This window comes from Ambystoma mexicanum, chromosome 8 (genome assembly GCF_040938575.1).
Source record: "Ambystoma mexicanum isolate Mex_15411 chromosome 8, UKY_AmexF1_1, whole genome shotgun sequence".
Taxonomy (NCBI): Eukaryota; Metazoa; Chordata; class Amphibia; order Caudata; family Ambystomatidae; genus Ambystoma; species Ambystoma mexicanum.
This window is the reverse complement of record NC_090929.1, coordinates 50,795,746-50,821,212: the sequence shown is the minus strand read 5'-3', so window position 1 is coordinate 50,821,212 and position 25,467 is coordinate 50,795,746. Positions and strand designations below refer to the sequence as shown.

At 47.8% G+C, this 25,467-nt stretch overlaps 1 protein-coding gene across 3 annotated transcripts in view; it reads right to left on the bottom strand.

The window, feature by feature from the left end:
• FUBP3 (far upstream element binding protein 3) overlaps positions 1 to 25,467 on the bottom strand; it is a 320,256-nt gene that overhangs the window by 146,381 nt on the left and 148,408 nt on the right. For all 3 annotated transcript variants that reach the window (XM_069609266.1, XM_069609265.1, XM_069609264.1), the window contains exon 5: positions 15,324 to 15,395. In XM_069609266.1, the coding sequence (XP_069465367.1) occupies positions 15,324 to 15,395 (72 nt within the window). The remainder of the gene's footprint in view (positions 1 to 15,323; positions 15,396 to 25,467) is intronic.

Here is a 25,467-nt window from a genome sequence, read left to right as displayed (position 1 = left end):
TGAAGAACCCTGTGGTCCAAAGAAAAAACCATTGGAATGGAACACTGAAAAAGGAACATTGTTTCCTCTGCACCAGTAGCAAAACCTACACCAACGGTACAGAGATTTGGTCGCTGGCCAAATGCATCACGTCATCTGGGAGGTCCCAGTCCTTTTCTCAACCTTTCAGAAACCAAGCGTGAAGGTTGAGTCTTGACCTCTGGATGGAGACCAACTCACCACTCGTGCATGTGTGAGGTCCAGGACAGATTAGGTCTGGGTACCACTCTCCTGGCCCAATCCGGGGCAATGAGGGTCAAGTGGTACCTGAATCTCTGCAACCTCCTTAGCACCTGAGGACTGACAGGCACCTGAGGAAACACGTATAGAAGTGGAACGACCAATCCACAGCGAAGGCTCCTTGGAGGAAATTCCCTTGAGCAAAATCTCATGCACGTCCGGTTCACACCGGTCGCGAACAGATCCACTTGAGGGGTTCCCCAAAGGGCAAAGATCTCCTAAAGGACTTCCTCAGCCATCTCCCACTCATGGGAGACTGCTCTGCCCGCTCAGAGCATCCGCCGCCGCATTCTCTCCGGCCAGATGAACTGCCGAGAGCGAGATGCCTTGCTGTATCGCCCAGAACCAGAGCTGCATCGCCTCTCTGCACAGTGGGAGCAACCCTTACACCCCACTTTTTTTGTTGAGTTAACGCATGTACACTTGTCCATGATCGGGACACTTCCCCTGCACAGACGGCAGAAAAGCCTTCTGGGCCAGCCGGATGGTCCTCAGCCCCAAAAGGCTTATCTGGAGTTTAGACTCTGACGGACACCAATTACTGCTGGTGGTGGCGGTCAGCTCGTTGGCGTGAGCTCCCCATCCTGCGAGGGAAGCGACAGTCACCACTGTCACCTCCAGTTGCCATAAAGGCAACCCCTTTTCTGGGCCACCACAGAAGATCCTGCAAGACCGAAAGTGGAATCTGAATGGATCAGACAACTTGCCTGAGAATTGCGACCATTGCATCTTGAGCCCATTGAAGGGCTCTCATTCTCAGTCTGGCCTCTGGCACCAGAAAAATGCAGTCTGCCATGAGGCCGAGCCACCTTAAGAATTCGAAAGCCGGAACACTCTGGGCAGGTTCGAATTTGTGGACCATCTGCACAATACGATGAACCCTCAACTTGGGAGGCAAGCACTTCCAGGGACGTGTCCAACACAGCCCAGATGTACTGGAACTGCTGGGAAGGTGGCATATGGGACAACCCGACGTTGAGGAAGAAGCCCAGCTTGTGAAGGGAGAGGCAGGTGAGGCTGAGATGATCCAAAGCTTGTTCGGAAGAACTTTCCCGATGAGCCATTCGTCCAGGTAGGGGGTAGCTGTGAACCTGCCCTGCACCCCCAAGATACACTGCCATCACCACCATTAGCTTGGTGAAGACCCTGGGGCGGAGGTCAATCCAAATGGCAGGACCCGAAACTGAAGTGCAAGTTGCCAGCCACAAACCTCAGGTATTTGTGCTTCGGATGAATGGGCACATGAAAATAAGCATCCCGTCGGTCCAGACACCAACCAATCCTGAATCGAAGGGCCTGAAGGACCTGAGAAAGTGACCATCTTGACCTTGTCCTTCCTGAGAAACATGTTCAAGTGACGTAAATCCAAGATGGGCCTCAGTCCTCGGAAAAGACGACATGGGAAATACCAGCCCTTGTTACTCTCCGCCCAGGCACTAGTTCTATAACACCTTTCTCCAGCAGGGTCAATATTTCCGGCACCAGGAGCAGATCCGGAAACTTCAAAGAGATTCCCCAGGCCACTTTAGGAAGGGAAGGCAGTCGCTGTGGGCTATTGTTTCCAGAACCCACGCATCTGAAATAATGGCCCGCCAGTCTAGTTGCGGACAGTCTGCCTCCAACCAGCAAACAAAGGGACCTGGCCTCATAACTGTGTTGGAGCAGCTGAAGGCAAAGATGCAGCTGCCTGCGCGGCTTCGGCAGCTCTTCCCCGTACCCCACAGGTACTATGTTAGCCCCTTTGATTAGTGTCTTTCACTCTACCAAGATTAGTAACGAAAGGAACCACACCCCGCCCCCACTGCTGTCCCATAGGACGAAAAGGCAGGTTGCCGCACAGAAGCGCCCAAATTCTTAGAAGCTGCTTTGGAGGTCTGAAACCTCAAGGTTCTCATCAGACTTGCTGCCAAATGAATGCAAAACATCAAGGGGCATGTTGAGAAGACTGGCTTGCACATCTGGAGCAAACCACGACTTCTGCAACCACGCAAACATGCGTATCACGGTGCTCGTAGCCATGGACTTGCTAACATCAGCCGTGTCCAACCCAGACTGAAGGGATTCACACATGGCATCCTTACCACCCTGCGCAAGAGCAAAGAACTCATCCCTTTCTTCCCCCTACGGAATATGCTCAGCCGCTAGAGAGAATTCCACAGTGTTAAAACCTTGCCACGGCACAGGTGGAGTTGGCCAACTTCAGTGCCATACTTAGCTGAAAATACCTTGCGTGCCCAACCAGCGAACCACTCGTCACCATCAGGAGGGATGGTAGGGTACGCAGGTACAAGGTGGCTGTGGCAGCCTTAACCACCAAACTCAGGCGTGGATAGGTAGCCGGTGGTCGCTACTGGATAAGCAGTATTTTAGTTGATTTGTTGACCGCCGGAAGAGACTCCAGGGTCTGCCAAGTAGCTGCCACCCTTTTCTGTAATGTCAAATGAAAAGGCAAGACTGGGTCAGTGGACAGACCACACCAAACCCCCCCCCCCCCCCCCACCCCCACCTAAAATATTAGGCAGACCACCCTGGGTACTCTAACCCTTGACATCAACCTCCTATAGGAGGATTCAGCATGAGCCCCCACGCTCTGACATACCAAACTCCATTTCTGGAGAAGTGTCAAGGCCACTGGCATCATGTAGAGACAGACGCAGATCTTCCAACTGACTGGCATCAGAAGAGACCATGTCAGGAGCCTCAGGTGCTACACCAGGATCAAAGGGCTCCAACTCCACCTCAGACCTCTCACCCTCAAATGTCCTGCAGCGAATTAAAAAAACTCCTTCCTAGGGACAGTAGTGGTCTTGGAGACAACAGGCCTCACCGTCTTAGAAACTGAGGATCTACAGTCACAGGGGCTTCCAATGGCAAATTCCGGCCATTTTGCCCCGATGTCGACTAGGGCGCTGACGGCTCCGAGGGCTGGCCCGAAGGCAAAGCCCCGACAACCACTTGACTGACAACGCCAACACCATCCTCAAGCCCTTTCCAGACTTCTGCTGTTTCGTTGGGGACAAAGACCGCGATCTAGAACATTTCTGGCTATCCACCGGTGCCTTAACCGAACAGGACCTCGGCGGTTCCCGATGCTTATTTCGCTGACTGCCCAGGTCCGACGGCGCACGAGCATCGGACCGAGTTCGCAGCCAGCTTCCATCAAACGCAGACAGAACTGTGCCCTGGGATTGAGAAATTGACAGCATTTGGCTCCCTGAATGCCTCCCAGTCCTCTGGAGTAGGGTGATCTAGTGGGGGAAACCACTTTCCTCGCAGAGCCATCAGGCGAAGATGGGGAAGGCGATGGTAATGCCAATTCCACGAGTGCCTTGACGAGTTGCGGGAACCACTCCAGGACTGAGCCCCTGGATTCCTTCCGACGGGGAGAGTCACCCCTCAAATAATCTGGAAATACCCAAAGATTGTTTTTTTTTTCCCCCAAGGTTTGGAAACCCGACCTACCTGCACCTTCCCCTTATGCTCCTGCAAGGCCCTGGCAGTCAACTGGCACTTCGAGCAGTCGTCGGCATCATGACAGACCCCACAAGCAGATGCAGTGCTGGTCCGCAAGACATTTTGGACAGTCCCGGCTTGTCTTAAACCCAGAACATGAGACGGAGGGGTATAAAATGAAGAAATGTTCTTCGAAGACGATAATAGTGTGCCGAGTTCTCGAAGCAAGCACGTTTGTGGAAAAAACAGAATGAGGCTACGGGCACCACGCGTCCTATTTATAAAATCCGGTGACTTCAACTTCGAAGGACACCGACTAGACGCCAGACTCAGGACGCCCTCTGCCGAAACATTTCCAAAGCAGCACAGCTGTGGACATTACATGTCAAAGATGTGGAATACAATCCATTCGACTTCTCATTTCTGTGCCAATTCCCTTCAACCTTAGAGACCCATAGCTCTCTTGCTGGACTTGATTTTTATCCTAGTGTGAGACCTTTGTCTCACTCTGGTATATCTGATTTGGACTCAGTTACCTTTGTTTTTTGAGTCTGACAAACTCCATAGGCCTCTACCTTTTGTAGTGTGACACAGCACCTTCAATGCAGTGTCGCAGAAAAGTGCTTTGGATTTCTTTTAAGGTTTAAATACCTTCTTTTGGGTAAGCTACTGTTCAAGAGTAGTAAAGTGAAATTGACTATACTTTTTTCCTACGTAGGTCCAGCACACCCCATCTTATGGGGAGTGCTGGGTGTTACATGAGTAAGACGAAAAGGGGCCACCAACTAACTTTTTTTATAACCTTCACAACTTTAAATGGCAGGTGGCAGTGGTTTAATTTTCCTACCATTGTGCTTTTCTACCGCAGGCTTAATCCTCCACTGCAGTACAACACACCCATGGGTGACCATTGTTTCACAAGGGCCCTGGTCTTTTTGCACCATTTGTTTGTGAGGTCTTCTTTGGGGTTTTACTGTGCGCCAAAACAGGCTCAACTCTTGCGTTTTCCCTTTGGCGGGCTTCAGTACTGAAACCCATCTATGGCTCCAGTGTGTCAGGCAGGAAGCAAAGCAAAGGAGGTGCCAGAAACTCCATCAATGGCAACCTGAATGCACAGTCATGATTGGCTGGCTGTCCTTGCGGGACAGTCACCCTGCTGTGTGAGTGACAGCTAGGCTGTGCATGAAGGGGGAAACTTGCATAAAAGGTGAGGCTTCTTGAACAGAAGACAGTCGAACACTGCACAAAACATCTGAAAGAATTGTGAAGTGAAGCTTGTTGCATCCTCCTGGACCGTTGAGCTGCCCAGTGAAGCCCTGCTGCAGTGCTGAAACAGATTTTCTGAATCGACTAGAGAAGCTCTGGAAAGGACTTCTTCCCTTGGTTGGTGGGACCAACTAACCCCAAGACTAACTTTGCTGGAAGACCTTCTCCAACTGGACATACTTTGCTGCTGCAGGAACTGAGTGCCAGGGGTCAAGAAATCCATAGTCAAGTGCATAGTCTTTAAGCCGGACCAGAGCTCCAGGAAGATCCTTAGACCCTCCCGAAGCAGGATGACCCAAGCGCGAGTCACCCCCCCAGAGTGCTGGCCCCTTAGCGAAGGAAGCCCATCAAGCGTCCAAGATCCACAGTGGTGCTATTCGCCGTTAGCTGAAACCACAAAGTGCTGCTGAAAAAGAGCCCATAGCTGCCACCAACCTTCAAAGTGCAGTGCAGGATTCCTCCAGATGTCCTCTTGTCCCCACAACTGAGGGCCAGGAATTGCAACTTGAACAGAAGCCAGCTGGATCCTCTTCTTCAAACCTAAGGTACTGAGCCGACTAAGGGGTACTTAACGGTTGTCTATAGCTTGCATTCTCTCACTTGAGACTTTTCGTAGCTGCTTGTTGCAGAGTTGAGCTCAGCTCTACTTTTCACAAGCCCAACGATTCTTTTTTTTAAACAAACTAACTTCTTGCAAAACATTTATACTATCTAAGTAGTTTCTACAGCGCCATAGACATTGTCTAAATTGACTTTGGCTGTCTTCGCTCCCTGCAGACTCTGACCCATTGACTTGGATTGTCATTTTATTTGGATTTATAAAGCACCCACGGCCCAGGGGCATCGTGGCACTGTTACAAGGAAGTTTGCTTGCAGATACAATTGTTTATACATTCCGAGGCCAGAAACCAGATTGTCTTTTACCTAGGATGTTGTTGGTTTCCAGGTGTTGGATCTGTAAGTATGCTTTGTCTAATATTTTTAGCAGGAAAGGTATGGTTATGGGTCTGTAGTTGGGTTGATCAGGGTCAAGCGCAGGTTTCAGATGCGGGCGTACCCAAGTTTCCTTAAGGGAGGGTAGTACCACTCACGAGGAAAGGGACGCGTTGATGAAGGATGTTAGGAAAGGGGCTAGGGGTTCAGTGCATTCTTTGATCAGTGATGCTGGCCAGGTGTCGCCCTTGCAAGAAGAGGGTTTAATGTTTTTCACGAGCGCTATGACTTCTGATTCGGTCACATGGAAGGAGAATGGAGGGTGATTGTTTTGATCGTTGGCGGGGGAGAAGGTTGATTGTGGGGATGACTTTGCAGTGGGTTTTTCACTTTTCTTGTAGAGTCTTAAGTTTAACATGGCCGTTGCACTTCATTGGAAGATTTCAAGTGCTCACATGCTCCGAGAACCTGTTAACCTTTATCCTTCCCTTAACCTTTCCACAACCACAGAATTTTACCAAGTGCAAAAAGTGATAAATAGCAAAACTGTCCTAGAAAGAAAAGGAAAAAAAAACACCTCAGGGTGTAGGAAATGTGTATGAAGCATCTCTAAAGAGTATCTACTTGCTTATGATTCTGAGAACATGTTATGAAGTGTATTTTAATTGTTGCACATTGCCCTGTTTAAAGGCTGCTTATTTAAAACTGACCGTTAGCTATTTATTTTAGTACAAAACCTTGAGTTCAAGTGTTATTTGGGTACTTCCATGTGTGGATTTCGATGCTACAGCCCTACAACTCATTTACCCCTTGAGAGGGCTGGCTCCTCACTGTACCAAGTTGTGTAGTACAGACGTATACCAATAGGTGGGTTACCTCGTCTCCCACAGGATTCCTGCATACAATCTTGCCTAACTGTCTGTACTGCCTTTGGAGCAGACGGCAGACTAGTTTGTCAAGGGTGTGCGCCCGATGCATTTCACTTCCTCCCTAAACTTTTTTTTAAGCGGCGCAAGGTCGGAATCATACCAAGAGTTGCACTTTGATTTGGGCTTCAAGCGGATCCTCATTACAGGGTAAGGACAGAGTGTTGGAGATGAAAGTTATGTCAGGGTATGAGTCAACGGTGCAGGAGGAGAGAAAGTGTTGAAAGCCTCGACTGACGAGCTTCATGGGTCGGATGACCGAGAAGGTAGGTGGCAGTGCAAGAGTCAGCTTGGCCTGAGGGGTAGAGTTGCGAGGAGAAAAGAAAGTGTTCACTCAGGAGTGGTGAAAGGGTTAGAGAGATCACAACATCCAATGTGTGCTCTACAGAGTGCCAGAGGGAAGATTAGAAAGCCGCAGAGGTTGCAAAAGAGTCCCGAAGGAGGGCTGGTATGATCAAGGTGGATGTTCCAGTCTCCATGGAGAAGGAGAGGAAGTGGCAAGGAGGGAGGAGGATAGGTCAGCCCACTCAGAGGAAGGTGACCTGGCAGACAGCCTGTAGATAGCGGCCACAGTGCGGCCATAGAACCAGTGAACAATTCCTGGAAAATCAAGTCTACACCCCAACTGGGACTGTTAGTTTCAAGATGCACTCTGAACCCAAAACCATCAGGAAGGAGTGTCAAAATTCGTGACAGAGGTACTCCCAGCAGAAATGTTGGAGGTACCCTACGAAGAGAAGGCAGAGTAGTCTGAGGAAGAAGGTGCCAGAGGAGGAAGGCAACAGGGTGGCCAGAGAAGCAGCAGGAGGTGCCAGAGAGGCGGCTGAGGAAGGAGGTGGCAGAGGAACCCGAGAGGTAAGAAGCGATAGCAGGAGCAGAAAGGAAGTTAAGGTGTGGGAAGTCATGCAAAAAGGAGGAGACTGGCCTGAGGGGCCTGGACCAAGACAATGCCATTTAGGTAGACATCAATGATGGTCTCAGAGTGGAAGGAGGCCAGGAGGGCCTGCCACTGGGTGCCACCATTAATGGGAGAAGGGGAAAAGGAGATACCAGACCGTATGGGGGTCCATAGGCCTGGAGAGGGAACAAAATGTCGGCAAGGGTCTGTCTGGAGGAGGCATTGGTGTAGGCATCAGCGATAGGGAGGCCTGGGTTGAAGGCCAGGTTGTCCCTTTGAGCTTCCTGCCAGACTTGGTTTGAGGGATAGGATAGTTGATAGTAAAGCAGTTAAAGATCGGTGAGACAGCGCACCATAAGGGTTGTGGGGAAGAAAGGGTAGCCCAAGCAGGGAAGGGGCTGGTTGTGCTGGGGTAGATGGGCACAAGGAAAGGGGGGACACAAGGTGGGCACAACAAGAGCAAGAACTGACCTAAAAATCAGAAGCAATACAGAACCAACACCACAGAGCATAGCATGGAACCTAAAAGTAGAGAAAACAAATTAAATACAGAACCAGAGGGAGCACAACAGGGAAACCTTAAGAAAGCAGCTGTAATACAGAGCCAAAAGCTAACCAAGCTAAAAAGGAACCTGGAATTGAATAATGCAGCAATGCAATGTATTGCCACAGACCGTGGAGGACACCATCAAAACACCTTGGGGATCAACACAGTCAATACCATCAACAAGGCACATAGCACTTTAGCCTAGAGGAAGGAGTGCAGTGGAGCAAACATCAGAAACAGTTCACAAAAGATAAACAGGAAGCATCCATGTTGCTGTGAGTATCGTGACTTCAAGTGTGCATGGCAGGAAAGGGCCAGGGGGTATAGCCAAAAGCAAACTAGCCGTACAAGTGGAACAGCCCATGAACATGCCTTTGCAGGAAAAACTATGCAGAGAGCCTATTCTCTCCCATGCATGCTTCTGAAGCCGCCATGTGGAAAATCCACTCCCAGAAATTCAAACTGATGTGAGCCATGTAAGTGAAGAAAAGGCAATGCAAATGTCGCAGATGGTCTGTCCGAGACACAAATTGTGTGAATCCGAATTTGGGGAGCTGAACCCCAGCCTATAAGGTTTGGGAATTATGCAAGGGGTGAATGACTCAGTCTTTGAAGCAATAGGAATCAATTTTTGAACACTGGAACAATTAAATGTGGGCATCTCAATAGAGATCATAATCTGGTAACTATGAAAGCAGAATAGAAGGGCTATACGCCATACAGACATACGCCATACAGGAGTATCAAGGCAGTGCTGTTGTCCGAGTCTGCGTTGATTTTTAGATCGTCCCATATTGAGAGTAGAGCGGATTCCATTCCTCAGTGGTCTGAAGCCAACCTGTGCCTGGTCTAGTAGGCCGTGCTCTTCTATAAACTCTTGGGTTGTTTTGTATATGTACATTTTGAGCAGCTTGGCTGTATACAGGATGTTGGAGATGGGTCTGTAGTTGGAGGTCCTCTAAGTTTCCTGCTGTATCTTTGGGTAGTGGCCTGATGTATGCAGTTTTGAAGGCTTGTGGAACTTTCCCAGATGCGATGGAATGGTCGAGGACGTTCCTGTGATATTCCATGGGCGTTCCTTGTTTAAGAATAGATTTGTATGTCTGGTGGGAAACGGTCTTCGGGGGACCCCAAGTTATTGGTTTCATTCACCAGTTTGACGACTGTCTCCACTGATATTTCTGGAAAGCTTCGTAGTTTGTTTGCTTCTCCCGGGTTTAGGTTGGGGTTGTGGTCTGATCGGACGGTCTGTTTTGTATGGTTTGTTGGAAGTTGGTCATTTTGTTTTTGAAATGGTCTGCAAGGTCGTTGCAGAGTTTGACAGAGTTGGTGTTACATCCCAGAGGGTTTGATTTAGTTTATGATTTTGAAGAGCTCTTTTTGGGTATTTGGTGCTTCGAAGATAGTTGTTGTAGTGTTCTCTTTGCTTTTTGTATTTCCTTTTTGTAAGCCTGGTTGTGTTGTAGGACTTTGTTTGTTCGCAGCATAGTTTTGTTGTCTCCAATCAAGTTCTAGTCTTCGGTTTTCTCTTTTCATGGTGCACAGTAGTGGGGTGAACCATTTTGCCACAGACCGTTTATTAGACAAAGCAAAGGGTTTCTCTTTGGTGATGTTGTCTATAGTAGTTATAATCTAGGAATGTAGCAGGGTTACCTTTTTGTCCAGGTCATCATCTTCCATGAATGTTGGGTGTGGTTTGTTAAGCTCCAGGAGTTCATTCAGGTTGAAGTTTGATGGTTCTCCAGTTTTTCATGTTTTCGTTGTTTTGTCCGGTTGGTTAGCCTGGTCATTTTGATTACAAAGGGGATGATTAGGTGGTCGCGCCAGGGTATTTGAATTGGGGTGCCATGGTGAGGAGTAGTTTGTTAGCTAAGATTGCGCCAAGTGTATGCCCTGCCGTGTGGGTTACTCCTTTGACTAGTTGTAGGTTCATTGCTGCTAGTTTGCTGGTTAGCAATGTTTGTATGGTCATGCTTTCTCCTTCAAACCAGATGTTGGTCTCCTAGTACTATCATGTGATTGTGTTTGATGGCTAGGACGGTGATTGCTTCTGTGAATGAGTCTACGAATGTTGCATCGTAGGTTGGTGGTCTATATATTAGTACGAATTTCAAATTTGTTTTGGGTGTTCCTGCTAGACGCATGATTAGGGATTCACATTTATCGATTAGTGGGTCTTCCCTATTTGATATCCAGGTGTTCCTTGTGAATGATTGCCAGCCAACCCCCTTCTTTTGGTTTTTCTGTTTGGACGCATTTGAAGTATTCAGGCAAGCAGTTGAGGGTGATCTTGTAATTGTTGTCTAGCCAAGTTTGTTACAAATAGGTTGTCAATCCCTCCGTCCCAGAGCCGATCATATATCCCGGTGGCATGTTTGGACATCAATTTTGCATTGATGAGGTTGCAGTGGATCTTTTTGGTGTGGTTTTGCTTGTTGGTTGTTCCTTGTTTTGGTTTGTGCTTGTTTGGTTGCGGTGCATCATTGTTGGTGTGGATTGGGGTGGATGAAGCTCCGTGAAGGCTGAATCTTCCTTGTAGGAGGGTGTATGAGGATCAGCGGAAGCTGCATCTTCATTGAAGCAGCCTGCTAGATTGAAAGCTTGGCTGTTCAGTGGTGTTGCTTCTGTTTGTGCTGGTTAGGTGAAGATCCGTAAAGGCTTCTTTGTTGAATTGGTCAGTTAGGTTTATGTTTGGGTTGTTGGTTACAAGATAGTCGTCGGTATGGCGCGGGTGTTGAGGATGTGTGAATTTAGCTGCCCCAAACGAAAAGCTTAGCAGGGCTGCCTAGGTTCCTGCAGAGGCACAGGCATTTGGATGGGCGCCGAGTAGGGGTGGCATCAGAGCTAGGGATTAGATCGGTGTTCAGCATGCCCAAGTTTATTTTAGGCCTGCGCTGCATTCTGCGGTCAGGTGTCCAGGTGTAGTACAAGTACAGTTTATGCGAAAGCACAACCAAATTTTGGCATAGTCCATGCTGCATACTGATGTGTGGATAGCAATGCCTGCGGCCAGTGGAGTTGTGTAGAATACATAACTTGCTGCCATTGAGAGTGCTTTGTTTTAGGATGCTTGCTCGGAGGATTCAACAATACATAGAGAAACACCTACACTTGGGATATCCGAGCAGTGGGAGAATAGGCCTAGAAAGGACCGATTCACTTTCACAAACTGAGGCAAGGGAGGCCAGTGGATAAAGTGTAAGCTATATTTTTTTACATAGACATCGCTCTTAAATTGTGAAAGGCGTTACTTTATAAATTGCCAAACTAAGGACATGCAAGATTGCTTGATACTGTGGAATTCACCTGTCTAGGCACCAATGGTACCCTTCCGCTTGGACACTGTTGTAAGTGTGAGAAGGCCTCTCACTTACAGCAAGTTCTTGCAGACCTGTGGCTATTACAGATGGCCACATTGAAGATTTGCAGAAGTCATGCAAGTTCATATACTGCAGGCTGCGCTGCAATTCAGTTCACCCAGCTTCTGGGGCGGTTGTGGTGAGCGATATACTTGCTGGCCACATTGGCCATTAGTATCATGGTCATTCTGTCTTTGGTACATTACTGGATCACCTTGAGGAGCAGCAGAAATAACTAAGCAGCATGTTTCCAACTTGTTGCAAGTAAAACCATCTAGCAGGTACATTTTCTGCATTTATGCACAACAGACTAAGTCTTTCACAACACTCTACAATCTGCTTAGGAAATGGTTCAGAATATGTAATAGTGCCAGACCATTTGAGCCCAGATTAATTCTTCCATTATTGTAGTCAAATACTGTAGCCATAGCATCTTTGCTGTGATCCTTTTACGTTCTAATGCAAACAAATGACCCCTAGCAGATGGTATGACATGTCTTTACCACTCCAATAGACCCCCCCAGCCTTCCATTGAATAGTCACCAGAATCTGATGAGGTGCTTGCTTTTGGAATAGACTCCTGCTGACCACCACTCAATTACTTGTCTGTATAGCCAAACGGCTTTTTTGACCACAGAAGTCTGACTTTTCAGAGTTTGGAAGGCTGAGTGTGGGACCACGTTGGGGCACAAAGATACAGAAGGCCCTCAAGCCCAAGGGAGAGGATTCAGTATTACAGAATGAGAAGAGCTAAACCTCGACTGGGTTAATGCAGACCTACCTCTTGCAAAGTTAGCATGGTCCACTTCAGTTTCAGGTGGTGATTTGCACCGATGAGCCAAGCATAACAGCATAACAGAAGGGCCCAAGCATCTGCTCACTTTAATCTCAGGAAAAAAAATGGCACTTGTGGACCACACGAGCAACGATATGTCAGAAATGTTATTTTATTTTAGGGTTGTGTCATGCTTAGGTGCGACATTGTTCAAAGGGGTGGAGAAAGGGAAGGGGAAAAACAGCACATAATGGTAAATGTAGGGACATCACCTGTAAATCAAATTGTCACATCCAGAGTTCAGTAGGGTCACTAGGTGGGAGCGCAATGGTATAGGAATGAGCAGGCGGGACACCAAGTGAATTCAAAGGGCATAATATGGGAGCACTTAAGTGCTGCGAAGGTGTACGGCCTTCACACTTCATGTACTAGGAGGAACCTATAGGTTACACCCAATCACATCACAGTATGGTTGTCCCACCCAGGAATAAAAGGTGGGCAGGGGCAAACTTGCAACAAAACAAGAATGGACCGCTACATTGTTAGAATGGCCCCCTCCCTAAGAATCATGCCATGTAGGAAAGGCCCATTCGTCAAGGTCAGAGCCTTATTCATCAAAGTAACCAAGTGTGTGTGATAGAGGAAGCTACTTGAATGCCAGAGTTACAGTGCAAAGATTCAAGAAGTACAATGTGCTTTTTAAAAAAGGTAAACAAAGTGGGAAAATATTAAGGTGTAATCAGCTAAAATCGTGACTTTAAATATTTCAAAAAACTGAGATTACATTTGTTTAGCAATGACGATCTCATGATCTAGAAACATGCAACTGGTGAAATAACCCACAAATCAAACAAGCCCTGACATTTCAGTGTCACCGTTATTTCAGCAAGGCATCTAACGTTTATAAGAAAAATAAAACATTCGAGGCAGAACAAAACAAGTCTCTAAAGGGTAAACATGATGCAGCCCTCAGGTTCTGAAGGAAGTCGGGCTTGGCCGCTACATTGCAAAGCCTGTGCCCCAGCAGGACAGCCTTGCAACATTGTCACAGGCATAAAGGCCCATTTCTATCGAGGCATTTGCTGGCGCCCAGCATCTCTTAATGAAGTCCAGTTAACCCTTGGCCAATACACAATTACCTGACCATGGATCCTCATGCACTGCACCATCAGCTCCCTTCTAATGAGTGGACACCCCCTTACCAACCGAATCCAGTGGATGCTTTTCTTTGGAAGGTCATCACAGGGCTCATGGGAGTTTGAAACCACTTTTTCCTGTTGTATATCGTGAACCCTCCCCCCCTGGGGGGCCTTCTGTTATTTAAAGATAGCAGGAGTCGTAACCTAATCTAGTTCCAACCCTACCAGATTCAGTGGTAGCCCTTACTTCCTTGGGGCCCAGAGCATGTCCCAAAGGTGCACCAGTAGGTGGGTGAGACCCGTTTGTATTAGTGGCAGTTAGGGGAACTTGACTTAGTTGTTGCCTCCTTAACCTCTGGGTTGGTAGTCGGGGGGGGGGGGGGGGTGTACTGAGTCGCACAGCTACTGTGGCCAAGCCAGTCTGGGTGATTACAGTACTAGTTGGATCTACTTTGTGCTCATGGTCTTCATCCATTTGATTGAGATACCCTGCCAAATTACCCTTACCTGGCACATACACAGGTACCCCCTGCCCCCCATTCCCACCAGGTGGGTCATTTTCCTGAGAAATAAAATTTAAAATCAAAACTGCACTACATTGGCAGGCACAGGATGCCCCAACAGGACTCCATGCCTGTTCACAATGTATGACACAATAGGCTGTTCCCCATTACGCAATGTTTAGATGACTCCACCAAACAGCATTTGGCCCCTTCTGCCACTCCTCCAGCCTCAGTTGTGCTATGATCCTCATCTATAGACAAAACACTGGCAGACAAAATCAAATGTGGGATTTTTCCTTTTAATGTCAACATTGTACTTTTCGATGCAGTAGGTAGTGCTGGGGAAAGCGCCATTTTCTCAGAGGTCGGGAGCCTAGATTTCAGCACAGGCCAAGTCAGAATAAAACTCCTGTGCAGAGCATTTCCTGTTACAAGCTTTTAAGGCAGTAGCGCAACAGGCAATTCCATTTAATTGGCTCTCACCTGGTTTGGACCATCGATTGCCACCAATCATTTCCCAGAGCCTGTATGTAAATTCTAGCAAAGTGTTTTGAACATTGGGCGGGTAGCTTGCTTAAGGCTGACGAGGTCAGAACACCCCAGCAGGCACGAACATACCTGCAGCCTTTTACTGTGTCTAGCTCCCCCAGGTCAGAACCTGCAGTGCCTCCTGGGCTGTAATTTTACTCCTGCCGGGGTTACTCCCTTTCCCCTATTACAGACTGCAATGCTAAGCATACTCCTAACGCAGCAAAATGCAAGTGCTTGAACATGCTTAGGAAACTGTGCAAGGTAAGCACTTACTCCATTCCAAAGATGGCGAAACATTCCACTGTCCAGAGTATTAGAAACTAAAAGCAGTGGGGTGAACACTGGGCATTCAGAATCCCACTTTTAACCAACAAGCAGCTGACAAAATGTTTACAGGGTTTCCGATGACATGAACTGTCCATCTGCATGTGGCCTTGCATATTCTAGCAGTTCGGTCAAGTGATGTAAATAAACGTAAAGCAGGTTAAACAAGGATCAGAGAAGTGCACAGCAACAGCTGCAAAAACAAACCTTTCAAAACCAATTTCAATGTGTTACCTTCATTGGCGTACCATGCCACACCACTAGGAGGCCACGCAAAGTACTCTGGAACAGTCATTCTAGCAAATTACTGGACCTACACAGTCCTAAATCAAAAAGGTACACGCGGGGGGCAATTTTGTCAGCCAGACCTCTTTGTGAAGGCAGGGTTACCTGGTGCAATCTGGATTTTGCATCCGGATTCTGCCTGGATTCTGGAGATCTGTTCACCACCTCTGCCGATTACTGAAAGGAAAAGGGCAAGCAGTTAGAGAAAATTGCATGCGCCACACGCCACGCTGCAAGCACAGTGGCAAAGCCCACAGTTGGCATTTGGGTAGGTATGTGGCTGAAAGCACACCAACAGTAACACCAGTAGTGCTTTTACAGCTGCACTTGCCATTAACTCTCAACTGACCGGCCAAAGTTTGACAGCTCAAAGATCCTAGTAGGAAGGATTTGGTCAGGGTGGGGTGGGTAGCGAGTGTAATGGGCAGTCAATGGCGGTGTGCCTTTTCAAAAAGGTAAATCTTTCTAGATGTACTCCAATGCAATACTTCTGGCATAGTTACTGCTTTAGCACTTAGAAACTACACAATTTTTTGCAAACTGATGGAACGGCTCACTCCAAAAGCATGCAAGGCTGCCTACGCAAAAATAAGCTGGAGACCCAGAAGACTACCAATTAGACCTAAAATGTATTCCGTCAGTTTGACCTATAAGCCACACTAAAATCTGCACTAGTATCCATCTTGGACTACAAATATCAGTGGACGAAAACACCCCATATCTGCACTCACCCAAAGGCATGAGGCCATGGCAATCCAGAGTCTTAAACATCTTGTAGAGAATGTACTACATAGCCCTGTTCAATGAATGAGAATGTCCCCAGTGATAGCACAGACATGTTGGGCTTCAGCTTGGACCCACAGGCCATAACTTGTAGAATGACTCAGGATCAAGATCATGGCTCCTGTTCAACATCTACATTGTCCCACAAAGGAAGAATATAAGGGCACACTCGTTACAACTACGCAAACGACACTCCAATACACTCAAGCACCCCTCAGTAACTGCCTCACAAGGCTAACAATTGAAGACTGAAAATAGACTGACATCGTGGTAGTCGTGCCTTACACTACACTGCCCCCGCCACCTAGTATACATGGCCTGTAGAAATAAACAATGGCCTCACATAGGGCCATTGCTCGCCTGCCAAGCCATTACTAAAGGGGAAATACCATATGTAAATCAGGCTTAGTCCCCACACCCATTGTTTTTCCCCCTTTTGTAATGGCTTGGCTGGCCAAGAACAATGGTAGTATTAATTCCAAACCTTCCAGCCATCACCTTTGTTTAACACATGTTCCAGCACCCGGAGGTGACGTCATTTGAGGTCAGTATACCATTCATATAGCATCACCTTTGCAATACTCATATCAAGGAAGGAAATGTTAAGTTAGATCAGAACAGACTGCTGGGTTATAAGAACATTCTCCCAAAGGGATGCAGGCAGTCTATTATCCAGCATTAAAGTGTTCAACATTTACAAGCACTGTCAAAGCCAATAGGTTCAGAAGGCCAGGACAGCTAGTCAAGGGACAAAGTCAAAGTTCGGGTGCTCTTAGAAAAATAGTCCATGTTCAATGGAGAAATCGCAGCAACTCAAGGGGAGTCACCTATGGAAAGCACAAGCTGTAAGGCCAATGCAGGTAACAGGAAGTCAACTTAGTGTAGGGTTAAATCACACTCCCAAAGATGGGTAGCACCTAAATGGCATGAGGATAAAGCACCCTGAGCACCACAGTACCTTTGAAATGAAGTTGTTCCAGCTGGTTGCCTTCACAATGCAGTAGTCACTTGTTCCCGGCCATGGTGACGGAAGTGACGTCTGGCAGGCTCCTGCAGCGATTTCTGTCGTTTCAGCAGCTTTGTGGTTTTGGTGCCTTTTTCACAGCACCAAAGAAAAACAAAAAGCTCTGGTTAGAATTTCCTTGGTCCTAGTCTATGAGGAGTGATGCAGATTTCTTGCGTCTGTAGAGTCTGCTGCATGCCCAAAGCTCTGGTGGGATTTGGAAGACAATACACTCCAACGTGGTCAAGGTACCCTGGGTATTGGGCTTCTGCAGCCTTGCAAAGTCGCAGCAAGTCGGGGGTCGCACCAAAACAGTTCGTCTCGCGGCTAGTTGGTCCCACCAGTCCAAGGGAGAAGTCTCCATTTACATGTCTTCCCTGTCAATTCAAAAACGGGGTCAGCACAGCTGCAGGGCTTCACTGGGCACTTTGCAGTCCAGGAGGGTTCTGCTGGCGTCTTCACTAGTTTTCTGCTTCGGATGTTGTCCTCCAGTGGTCGATCTTAGTCCCAGAAATCTCACTTTTTACGCAAGTTCCCATTCATTCACAGCCCTAGGCTGTCAATCACAGCACGGTCCTCCAGGACAGCCAGCCGGCCAATTGGAACCGATTTCACTTGGGCACACCTAGAGACGAAGGACAGGGAGGTTTTGGGACCCTCCCTCACTTCCTGCATTTCCAGACACTGGAGACTGGGCAAGCTTCAGGGTTGAAGCCAGCCAAATGCAAAATACACAAAGAACTCAAACCTGATGCAAACAGTAAAAGCCGAGAAGAAACAAGTGACGAAAAGTAAAGACGGGGCCATTTTGAGAAAGTGATCACCCTTAGGTGCAGCACTGCAACCAAGTTATCAGCCTGCAGATATAGGTCAATAGGTAGTAAAAAAGAAGCCACTGCCACCAGCCATTCAAGTGAGTTAGTGTAAGAAAAGGTTGCATGAGTAATGGTTTAAAGGAATTACCATGCAACTTTCCCTCCAGCATGCCACATAGGGTGTGTGCTGGATCCATACAGGAAAGGTAAGAGACGGGGATCATCTTACTATTATTGGGAACAGTAGTTCACCCAAAGAAAATGTACTTAAACATTGAGTCCAAGGGACTTCTCAGTATCACTGCACAGAAGGTGCAGTGTGTCAATGATTGATTATGCGCTTATTCACCAGTGTTAGAAAGCTCAAACATGCATGTGATGGGAAGCCATAAGGAGGACAAGACAAACCATCTTAGTAGGCATGGTACATTCGGATCATGCAGTCCATATAACAAGTCTGTGGTGGGACCAATAGAGAGCAAGTGTGCCCAGGCCGGTCATAACATGGGTTAAGTGCAGAGCGATATCACTCATGGGTCTTAACCTAAGCACAGTAGGGCTGGGGGTAAGTGCAGGAGACTGGCGAGGAAAGCTTAGGAACTGTGAGGCTCCGAAGGTACACAAGGCAGCCAGTCAGTGAAACTGACCAGAAGAAGGCGAGAGCAGAAAGGTGGTTAACACGGGAGAGGGAGATAAGGAGACAGCTAAGAGGAAAGTCTTGAGGAGTTCTGGAACTTAAGGAGATCCGGCTCAAGACGGATAGTAGCAGGGAAGCTGTTCCAGAGAGGCAGTGGGTGGAAACTCCAGCGGAGAATGAGAGGTTGCAGAGGTCAGCTAAGGTTGGGGTGAGAGAATCAAAGTTATCAATGGTTGAGGGGCAGGGGTCCACTTGTTTGGAGTCTTTCATAGACCCAACATGTCTAGTGACCTCGGGTGGGACGGGGGAGCGAGAAGGGGTGGGGTGTCGAAGGGCGGTACAAGAGATGGTGCATGAGGGGGTGAGGATAGGATATCCTACGTTTAAGTGTGCAGCCAAGGGATTGGGTGGGTGCAATGGTGGCGGTGGCTGTTGTACGATTGGCTAGTTTCTTGCAGACTGAAAAGTTTGGCAGTGTTATTGGATGCCCCAGAGATGCAGGCTTGGATAAAGACTTTTCTTGGAGCGGATGCAGAGTCTGCCTTTAAAGTATGCAGAAGGCCAGTTTCTCACAGGGTGTGTCTGAGGAATCCCATTACCGTCCGGCTGCCATGCACTTGTGTTTGAGGGCAGCCAGTTCGAAGTTGTACCAAGAGTTGCACTTTTTGTTTGGCTTCAGTGGTACCCTCATGACAGGGGCAAGAATATCAAGAGTATTGGAAACGGAGAGGTTTAAGTTAGAGAGGGCTTTGTCAGGGTGGGAGTAAGCCGCAGGACCAGAAGCAGAGTAGGTAGAGGCAAAAGCAGCCACTGACGCTGCTCATGGGTCGGATGACCAGGCTTAGCGAGGCAAGAGGAAAAGAGTTTCAAGTGAGGAGAGAGATCAGTCCAAGAGAGAAGTAGTGAGGAGGGACAGAGGGATGCCGGTTGAGCTGAGAGCATCCAAGGTGTGGCCAGAGGGTAAGGAACATGTTACTTACCTGTAACTATTGTTCTCATGCATAGGTCTGGCATGGATTCACATGCTCATGAATATTCCGTTGTCAGGCAGGAAATTCTCCGTAAAAGTAAGTTTCAATTTCAAACTGGATTTCTCCTCTAAACCAACCACTTCGCTCTAGGTAATACTACTCGGCCAATGACGGCCCTCCCCAAGCTTCTCCTATGGCAGAAATCTTCAGATTTGGTAAGCACGTAAAGTGGCAGTATGACCAAGACAAGCCACAGAGGGGCAGAAGGGAGGGTTTGCATGTGAATCCATGCCAAACATACTGGAGAATAGTTAAGAAACTTGTTCTCCAGCGTGTGGTCTGGCATGAATTCACATGCTCATGAATAAATACGTCACAAAACCACGGGCGGTGGCAAGGCTCAACATAAGCAATTCCTCCTCTCCGGAACAGGCTTACCTTCAAGCCATTAAGTTGCGTACCACTGCTTGGCCAACACTGGACACTCTGGAATCCCAGTCGACGCAGTAGAATCGTGTTAAGGTGGGTTCACCTCCACATAGCAGCCCTTCAGATGTCAAGCAGGGGCACACCATCGTCGCAGCCATTGCTGTGAACTGCCGATGACAGGCGGGCAGCAGTCGGTCAACTGGTCACAGTGCAAGATACAGCCGGAGAGCCACCTGGAGATGGAAGTCTTGTAACAAGGCATTCCCATGATTCACAGGACCAAAGTTCACAAACAGCTGAGACGTTTTCCAGAAACTTAATGCATTCCACATAGCCCTTCCGGGCATGCGTACATCCAGCGAGTTTTAAGTCCTTTCACCTGGCGACAAAGGTTTTAGAAAGAACACAGGCAACAAAGGCTTGAGGTGGAATTCCAATGGAACCTTTGGCATGAAGGAGGGGTGCATCTGCAGCACCACCCTCATGTTGTGAAAAGTCAGATAAGTATGTTTGCCAGGAGGCTAGGTAAGATCCAGGCCCTAGCCTGCAGAGGTGATGGCCATGAGAAAAGCAGTTTTCCATGAGAGGATCCGCAAGGGGCCTGATGCATAGGATTGAAGTTGATTTCCCCCTCCCACACCACCTTGGCCTGTGTGCCATGTTCCCCTTGCCAGACTTCCTTATTCCTGCCTCCCTAGCCCCCTCCCCCCTCCGGTGATTGGTCTCCTGCCCAGTCTTAACCTAACCTCCCAGGGCAGCCCTCTGTCCTGCGGCTAAGGCCCCCCAAGGTCAAGAGCGGCTCCAACAGAGGTGGCTCCAGGGAGTGTCAGCAGGTGTCCACAGGGGGAGCCAGTGGCCAGCCGTCAACCATCAACTACAAGGACCAGTAAGGTAGGAGTGGCCTGGGTTAGAGCAACCACTCCCTCAGAATCCGAGCCACTTAGCAAACCTACATTAAAACAAGGCGATTATCCCCACTGCATCCCTATCTCAAACTCAACTTGGACTACATTTAACAAATGTTTAATACTGTACTCACCTGCCGTGCTAGGCATAGCCCTACCCCCACTATACAGGTCTCAAATTTAGCAGGGGTTCTGTTCCCAAATTGCATTGTTGAGTATTACTGTGGAGTGACACCACGACAGTGAGACACAGCTGCGCCCACATAGTAGATATCCTTAAACCCACATAGCTAGCTCACCGCAGAGAACTGCGTCCAGGGCAGCAGGCAGTAAGGACAGCCACTGATAACACCCAACTATAGAACCCCTAACCACCTCCACTACCCCTCTCAAGACAAGAGCCCAAACTGATAGACAACCCTTCACATCCAGCACTACACCACAAGACAACCAGGCCAATGCAAAACCAACTCTGCAAACAAATTTCCCAATCTTAAAATGCTGCGTGACCACACCATACCAAGGGAAGGAAACAGCAACAAAGAACCACAACTACAGAACACACCCCAACAGACAAGAACAAAAATCGAACAAACATTGGGTGTAGGGACAAAACCCAACTCCATACCTTGCTGTCAACTGGTCATTAGAACAAACCAACCCAACGCTAGAACCAGCAAGATCAAACAGCCAAACGCAACCACGCAGAAGGATGAACACTAGAAACAACAAACACGATTGATGCAACACCATACATCCTCTTGTGAACTTCCAATCGACAACCACAATTCCTGGAAGACAAACCTGATGAAAACAAAATCCAAGACAGAACCTAGAAGAACTGACACTCCAGCACCAAAACCTCAACAAGTGATCGACCAGAAAGGAAACCTCAAAACAGACCAGAAGACAACCCCTACAAGAAAGTCCAAACCACACCACACCAACGCAAGATCCATGTCAAAACACTCAGATCTTCTACCTACTCTATGACAACGGCATGGACATCCTATTCATCACAGAAACATGGTTGGACGACTACAAAAATCACTCCAAAGCTGCCTTTCAACCAACTTCAAATCAACAGGAAAAACAAGGAGGCATCGCAATAGTATTCAAACAACACCTGAAAATAAAACAGACAAACCGCTCATCAACTGTGAAACCATGGTTATACACCCAAGAGCGAGCCCAAAAAACCATCCTGGTGTACAGACCTCAGACATCCGATGCAACCTTCGTTGACAACTTTATAGAAGCCATCACCAACATAGCCATCAACCATGAACATCTATAATCCTCGGGGATTCGAACATCTGTTTTGAAACGGTCCCGCCAACTCCCTAAACTCACCAATTGGACAACTCGCTACCATGAAATGATAGCTAGTCAAAGGGGCAACACTCGGCAGGACACCCTCAATGCAATATTGCCCAAGGAAAAATCACCATGGCGCTACCAATGCAAATACTGAGGAGCGACCATCTCATCCCATTCATTATCACTCCCAACTCAAATCTACATCCATCCTCCTTCACACTCAATCAAAAAGAAACTGGAAACACAAAGAAAGCAACCGATTTGAACTGGAGATAACAAACCCCCCACTACAGAACTAGAGCTAGCAGACCGAGACGGAAAAGCAGAGATACTACACAAATGGATTGCAGATACAATTGACAAGATCGCCCCAGAGCAACCATTCACCCCATCAAAAAAACAGCAAAGGCAAAATGGTTCACCCCACTACTAAGCTCCATGAAAAAAGAAAACCAAGATGGAACTGGAATGTAGGAAAGTATACAGCCCAAAATATTTTTTAAAAAATTACTTTCTTTTCCAGAAACAAATCCGTCTAATACAAGAAGGAAATTCTAAAGGCAAAGAGAAGACATGACCAAATCACCAATGCCACCAACACACAAAAAGAAATGATTAAAGATATGAGAGCCCACCAGGCTGCAACGCCCCTACTCCCTCAGATAAACTATGCAACGACCTGGCAGACCACAGAAAAAAAAAAGGACATCCGGACTAACCATACAAAACAGACCAACCACAACACAACCAAACGAGCTTAACACAACCACAGCATAAACTCCAAAACCTTCCCGAAACAGCAGAGGCATTCGCCTTGTTGGTAAAACAGCAAGAAAGCAGGCTCACCCATGGATCCCTGTCCCCCAGACATCTACAAATAAATCCTCGCACAAGGCATGCCAGCAGATTAAAGAAACCTAAATCTATCACTAACAGGAACTGTACCAAGAACATTTAAATCAGCATACATCAAACCACAAGTGGCGCCGTAGAAGACCTCTCCAACTGTAGGCCAATTTCAAACATTCCCAAACATTCAAAACGCATAGAAACCCATGTATACAAACTAACCCAAGAACACGTAGAAAAACACCACCTGTTAGACCAAGCTCAAGTCGGCTTCAGACCCACAAGAGGAACAGAAACCACACTACTATCCAGCTGGGACGACCTAAAAACTAAAGCAGACGCAAACATCTCAGCCCTCATCCTGCTCGACATCTCTGCAGCCTTTGACAGTTAGCCATGACACCCTAACCAAAAGACTAGAAGACAGGCTTAACAGACATCACTATGGACCAATTCATTCCTAGCAGACCGAACAGAAACTATGGATTAAACCCTTCAAATCACCCCACAAGTTAATGACTGGAGTGCCACAAGGATCCTCACTATCACCACTGTACTTCAACATCTACTAGACTACAGTTCTCAGAATCTTCAAAACATACATTACATGCTATAACTACGCAGATGATACTCAAATCTACAAAATCAAAGCCACCCAAGCCGATCACTCAACCCTAATCGAGTGTCTAAAAGAAGTCTTCAACTCGAATGCCAACAACCTGAAAATCAGACAGAAATCATGATCAAATACAAGAGAACGAAACCGCCATCTCATGGCCAACGGAAATAGGAACCGCACCATCACCATCTAAGGTAGTAAAAAAATCTGGGAGTCCCGATGGACAACTACCTAGCCTTAGAATCACAAATAAACGCAACAGTCAAGAAATGCTTTCTCCTCCACATGGCAAGAATCCTACCTTTTCTCCTTGGCGCACAAAACTCACAATCGTCACCCTCATGTCAAGAAACTATGCAAACAGCCTCTACCTTGGAATACCAGAATACCTCCTGAAGACACTACAACAGATCCAAAATTAAGCAGCCAGGATACTCCTCAAACTATCCAGAAGATACCACATCTCCTGCCCTAAAAACATTACACTGGCTCCCAGTGAACATCGTATCACCTTCAAAACACTGCATAACGCACAGGGCGATCAGTGGACAAGGGGCAGAACTCCTACAAAAATCAATCTACAAGCCAACCAGATTCCTCAGATCAGGCAACAAAACCCACCTGGAACTAAAACCATACCTTAAGAAAAAAACTTGGCAGCACCTCCTTCTACCACTTAGCCACAAAAACCTTGAACACCAAAGGTCAACTAAAATAAGGAAATTACTAAAAACCTAGCTCTTAATCAGACTCAAACTGAAAACCGAAAAAGAATGACTAAACCCAAGAGGACATTGACTAAGAAACTCCCACCACAACTAGACAGGCAACGCCAAGTCAAATAGAACACAAGCACCCATTAAAACAATCAACCCCAGCCGATTCCAGCCAACATCACAAACCCCATAAATGCTAGCAGGTACCACACTGTTATAGAGTTTCCTATATGTTAACAACCCCCACACTCAAACTGAGCTGTGAACCTTAGCAGTTACCCTGGCCGTACGAGTGGAAAAGGAAGGCAGGTAAGGTTATGAAGGAAGTTGATGGAAATAGAGGACAGGGACTGAATACCGGACAAACCCAGATCAGAACAGAGGTACAGAAATGTCCCCCACACCCCTTCTAGGGAGACACTAACCCAGCGCCTCACTTCAAGACAAACGCCAACCAACCACTCCACCAACAATATCCCCCCTCTGCATACACCTCTCAAACGCCAAACCACCACAAACTTCACTACACTGCAACAAAACCAACACTCAACAGTACACGCCGCCTACCGGCCACAAACACCCAGGCCCAGCCAACGCACCCACCGGGCTGAGAATGCCAACAGCACTGCTTTCTTGCACTTTTCCAGCTTCCTCCCACTAACTCACCCTCCCTTTCCCCTTTTCAGAGCCGCCAGAGGACCACTATGGTGGTGATAGTGCGCATGTCCAGCGATACATCCTTCTGAGGGGTCATGTGGTAGCCTTACTGGGCCCCGCCCCATCACCTGGCCCCAGGATTTCCACCTTCTCCCACATCCTCCTGGATCGTGTGGATGGACGCCTGGGCCTCAGAGGAAGAAATCTGTGCCCTGGAGTACAGTTGAGGGCCCCTCACCCCTTTTGGTATCCCGGGGAGTCATGTTCTCCCATTTCCTCTCCACTGGCTTGGCCAATGCCTCCCTTCTCGGAAGCAAGAATACTCTGGGCACTGCCGGGGCCATCTTGACTGGGTCAGGCCCCCCCCCCCATGGCCTCTGAGAGGGTGGCCGCCACCAACTCCCATCGTCAACGACTTCACCTGGGACGCCTGTGTCTGCTAAGGTAAGTCGGTCGTCTTCACCCGCAGCTTTGCCAGGTTAGCCGATTTCCTCTTTGAGGAGCTGGAACGATGGAAGCAGATGGTTAGGATGTGCACGCCCCGC